This window comes from Arachis ipaensis, chromosome B5 (genome assembly GCF_059453495.1).
Source record: "Arachis ipaensis isolate K30076 ecotype BB chromosome B5, ASM5945349v1, whole genome shotgun sequence".
Taxonomy (NCBI): Eukaryota; Viridiplantae; Streptophyta; class Magnoliopsida; order Fabales; family Fabaceae; genus Arachis; species Arachis ipaensis.
This window is the reverse complement of record NC_142440.1, coordinates 143,276,331-143,281,603: the sequence shown is the minus strand read 5'-3', so window position 1 is coordinate 143,281,603 and position 5,273 is coordinate 143,276,331. Positions and strand designations below refer to the sequence as shown.

The 5,273-nt window shown below is 29.6% G+C and overlaps 1 protein-coding gene across 1 annotated transcript; it reads right to left on the bottom strand.

The window, feature by feature from the left end:
- Positions 1–896: 896 nt before the first annotated feature.
- On the bottom strand, positions 897–1,681 carry LOC107642096 (Disease resistance-responsive (dirigent-like protein) family protein). The gene has a single exon (XM_016345413.3). It carries the CDS (start codon positions 1,616–1,618, stop codon positions 998–1,000), a length of 621 nt encoding a protein of 206 aa, XP_016200899.1. The 5' UTR covers positions 1,619–1,681; the 3' UTR covers positions 897–997.
- Positions 1,682–5,273: the final 3,592 nt, after the last annotated feature.

The following is a 5,273-nucleotide window of genomic DNA, read 5'->3' as shown; positions in this document are numbered from 1 at the left end:
TCAACTGGAAAAACTATTGAATAAACCATTCTAAGAGTTATACTTTTCAGTTAAATATAATACATGATCACCAATTGAATCCAACTAATTTTAACATATGTAACCTGATGGTGATGATGAAAGACAATTTAATATTTGTTTGTTTCGTTAGTTTCTTTACTTTCTGGATGAGTCAGTTGATCATTTTCAAATTCCAATGATATATTGGGTTTATGAATACAAGTTTGAGAGTTTGATTTTGATGACGAATTTAAAAAATTGGATAAAATAGAAAAAGAGTAAAAATGTATTAATATCTACATAAAACATATTTAGTCTTTCTCTATAAGTATTTTTTAAGCAAATCCTTTTTAATAACTAATTAGTGATAATGCACCTTAACAAGTTAAATAAAACTCAAATATTTTTTTATATTTCGTAAAATATGCGTGTTTTGGACCAAAATAATATATATATATATATATAATTCTCTTAATGAAAGTTATATACTATAAAATTTATTAATATTAAATTTATTATAAAAAATTTGTATGAACAAAATTTAAAACTTAAAAATATTTATAAAAACTTTTGTATTTAAACAACAACCGAAAATGCAGATACCATTACTTCAATAATAGTAGGAAAAATATACATCTATAAAGTTATTTAATTATTAATTTAAGAAAAATATTAGGAGATTAATACTTTTATTAATATTAGCTAATATTTTAGACTAACACCTTATTTTTTATACTATTAAAATTTTAATCTTTAGTGTTTAGAATTAGCTAAATATTAGTTAAAAATAAATAATAAATTTTGTTAATCACATAGCATTTATCTTAATTTAAATATTAATATTTAAAGTAACCTAAAGTTTTAACTTCAGGGTAAGATCATAAGACTCCCAAATTCTATTTTATAACATTTGACTTTCTAGAACTTAGCACAGGTAAAGAAAACAGAAAAATGCCTTCCCCACCTCAACTACATAGTGATTAAATTGCATAGTGATTCATGGTAAAAACTTGTTGGAACTATGCTTTGGAAATTGAAGCTGAAGTTTAACATGATAGGACGCAGTAACACCATTTTCATGACTAGATTGCCCACCACCTGTTTGAGAAATTACCGCAATACCACGAGCAAATGCAAAAGAACCTGTCCCTCCAACAACTCTTAACTCTTCTCTTCTTCTACCCTTATTATTACTTTTCTGGGGTGATACTTCTTCTTTAGCCTGAACACTTAAGCTTCCAGAATGTTCTGGAGTGTCAAAGGTTAAATACATGACATTGAATGCAGATGAATCATAATAATAATATTGCTGGAACTGTTCAACGTTATTACTTGTAGGGATTATGATGAATCCCTGTGCTTTTCCAACTACCCTTGATGTGTTCTCTGGTCCCTCAGTGAGAAAACCGTGGTACATGAATGCTCCTCCTAAAGAAGATGCTTGATCTTCAGTACTAGCAACATGTTGATGTTGTTGTTGGATGTACATTGAAAGATCAAGCCATGGTTTTGTTGGATTGTTGGTGGTGTGGGAAACTGGTGAGAGCAATGCTAATAAGATCACTGCTATTGTTGCTAGAGACACTGCAATGAAGAATATGTACCTTGGTGGCAACATTATTTTTTGGGTATTGCAAAATTTGAGATATGAGACTAGCTAGCTAGTTACTTATTATCATGATGATGGGATCAAATTACTGCTACAATAATGTTAATGCCTTTAATTAAACATGTATATACTTGCTCCTCAAAGTTATATTAAGTGTTGCTGTTGTGGAACCTAACCCAATTTCTGCGATTCAATTAATACCTAAACCATACATTGTGATGATATAAATTAAATAATCATGCTTGTCATTTTCTTCTTGGCTGCCTTGTATTTATGATGAACACTTTAATCAATAATTCATGTCAACTATATGAGATGTATACAAAAAATTAGCCACCAAATTAGTTATCAATATGAAATACATGTTGAAATATAAAATATACATTAAAAATAACTTAAATAATACATATATTTATACACAAATTAAATATATGATAATTAATTTGATGGTTGAATTTTTGTATGCACATAGCACTTTTCAATAGGGGTGTTTGCAGTGCGGTTTGGTTCGATTTTAAGAAAAAAAGTCATCCGATCTAAACGCTTAATTTATGTGCGGTGCGGTTTGGATTGGATGAAATTTTTTTAAAAATTCGATTCGATCCGATCCGATCCGATTACAAGCGGTTTGGATCAGTTTGGATTTACGATTCTTTAAATAAAAAAATTAAATACATATAACAAGTTTCAACATTAAATTTTAAATAATCAATAATGACATAACAAGTTTTAACAATATCTTAAAAAAACTAACGATAACATAACAATAGAAATAAAATTATAGGTTAGTTAAAATAAATAAATAAATAAATAACATTTTGAACATAAAATATTTATTAAATAATAATAATACATGAATAATAGAAAAATATATAACAAATTGAACATGTTATAAGTATAATTGTAAATATAATAATAAAATAATAATATTATAGCACATTGTGCGGTTTGGATTAGATTGAATCGGTTATGAAAAGTAGATCCAAAATCAGATCCAATCCAACGGTTTATAAAAAATAGAATCCAATCAAATCTGAATTAGTACGGTTTTAATCGATTTTCAATTTAAACCAGATTAAATAAACGATTTAATTTAGATCGGTTTGGATTTGAACACACCTACTTTTCAATCCCTCAATATAAGTATAACCTTTATTCATTTTGTCGATCATTTTTGCATTGTGTCTTTCTTTGATTGCTGTGTTTACTTTCTAATCATGATATCATCAGCAGCTAGCTGGAGGTAACAACCGAACCATCATATCATTATTGCTAGAGAAATACGGGAATAGTACCTCATTCTCAAGAACCTTACAGTGCCTTGAATTCAAAGGCTAGATTCCAATATTGCTTAACAATGTGTTTATAATAATTTTATATTACTACCTTAAACATATAGGTTAAGTATGAAAAATTAAGTGGATCTATAACTTATCCGAAAAATTAGTTTAAAAAATAAGAATTATCTCACATTTATAAGGATTATTATACTTTAATTATAAACAATGTGAGATTTAATACACCTATTTATACTAAGAGTTGGACAACGACTTAAAACATAAAACTTGAGGGCGACTTGAATTTTTGTGTGATGTGAGTATTAAACCATAAGGTGCTAAACCTGCCTCTATTCCAATGGATAGTTCCACAAGATTATATCAAGACAAAAGTCCCTTACTATCTGACCCTTTTATGTATCGCCGTTTGGTTGGGCGTCTTATATACCTTACCACTACTCGACCAGACATCATGTATGCCACTCAACAATTAAGTCAATTTATGGCAACTCCTACTGAATCTCATCTTCAAGCTGCCAAGCATGTGTTACGATATCTAAAAGCTAGCCCCGGCAAAAGAATTTTTTTTTCAAGAGAATCAGAAATTCAGCTTCTCGGCTTCAGTGACTCTGATTGGGCCGGATGTCCTGACACTCGGCGATCTTTAACAGGCTATTGTTTCTTCTTAGGCAACTCTTTAGTCTCTTGGAAGACCAAGAAACAAACCACCGTTGCCCGCTCATCCGCTGAAGCAGAATATCGTGCACTTGCCAACACAACTTGTGAACTTCAATGGATAATAAATCTGTTACAATTTTTACATATCTCTCCTATCCGCCCACCAGTTTTATATTGTGATCATCAAAGTGCTCTTCATATTGCTGCTAATCCAGTTTTTCATGAACGGACCAAACATTTAGAGGTCGATTGTCACTTGGTTCGACAAAAAGCTCAAGCTGGAGTGATGAAACTTCTCCCCATTCCTTCTTCTGGGCAATTAGCTGACATCTTCACAAAACCTTTGTCTCCTCAACCCTTCCATCTTAATCTCAATAAGCTTGGAGTTCTCGATATCTTTCATCCTTCAGCTTGCGGGGGCATATTAAACCATTCTTCTACCTTAGCCCATGACAACAACAAAAAAGTCTCACAGCCCACAAATTCAGCCCAACAGAATACATAAATTTAATTATAATTTTAGTCTTTATTATCTTTATCTTATCTTTAGTTGTTCTTATCTTCTTATCTTATCTTTATTTGCTTTTATCTTTTATAGGACAATGCTCTATATATATTTAGTCACTTTAGTACAATTCAATCAATCAACAATCAATAAAAGTTCTTTTCTTTACTTTTCCTACTCTTTCACAATTTTATTAGTGAGAGTGATTCAATAACAACTTTTAATCTGGCTCTGATATCATATGAAAAATTAAGTGAGTCGAGCGAATTTATTTTAAAAATTAGTTTAAAAAATAAAAATGATCTCATCATATTTATAAAAACTATCAAACTTTTAATTTTAGACCATATAAAGTCCTTAAAAATGAAAAGTTCCTATTAGAAAAATAATTAATTTAGCTACTCATATATTTAATTTATCGCGTTAAAAGATTAAAAAAAATAAACTATAACAATAGTAATTTAATTTTAACCAATATTTTTAAAACACTGGTTAGCAAAATAACTTTTATAACGGTTTAAGTAACTCTTACATTATAAATTAACTTTTTTACTAATCAAATAAGAACTGCTTAATTCTAACATTATATAAATGGTTACTTAATCCCTTTTCTCAGTTCCTGGACTTGAAAGGGTTCAAAATCCCTAAAAGAAAAACAACAATCTTCAAAATGACTTAGACAACTCTAGCTAAACACATGAGCTAAATTTTGGAATTGGATTAAACTCATTCAACTCTAATTAACTCTATGACCAGGGATAAACCTATCTTATGAGGAGAGGGGGGTATTTGTCCCACTGGAATTTAAAAAAATAAATAAAAATTAGAGTTATGCTATACATACAAGTCTTTTTAACTTACAAGTCTTACAAGTTGGGCTAAGTCTAACAAAAACTACATTCATCCACTGGAGCATAATAACACGCGCGTCACTCAACCGTTTCTAAAGTGCACTCTCACTCACCATTATGGAAGATACTTCTTCTTCTTCACGTTCCTCCTTCTCCTTCTCCTCCTCCTCTTCCTTCTTCTTCTTCTCCTTCCTTTTTGTATTTCTCCTTCTTTTTCTTCGCGTTTTTTATCTTCATCGTTGTTTTTTTATTATTGTTGTTGTTGCTACATTTTTTTCTCCTCTTCTTTCTATTGATTTTGCAACATTATGTATTTTTTTTCTTCTTTGTTTCATTTTTTCTCCGAAGAAGAA

What these genes read in the sequence shown, in the direction of transcription:
- LOC107642096 (XM_016345413.3), bottom strand. Translation starts at nt 1,618, where the DNA reads ATGTTGCCACCAAGGTACATATTCTTCATTGCAGTGTCTCTAGCAACA.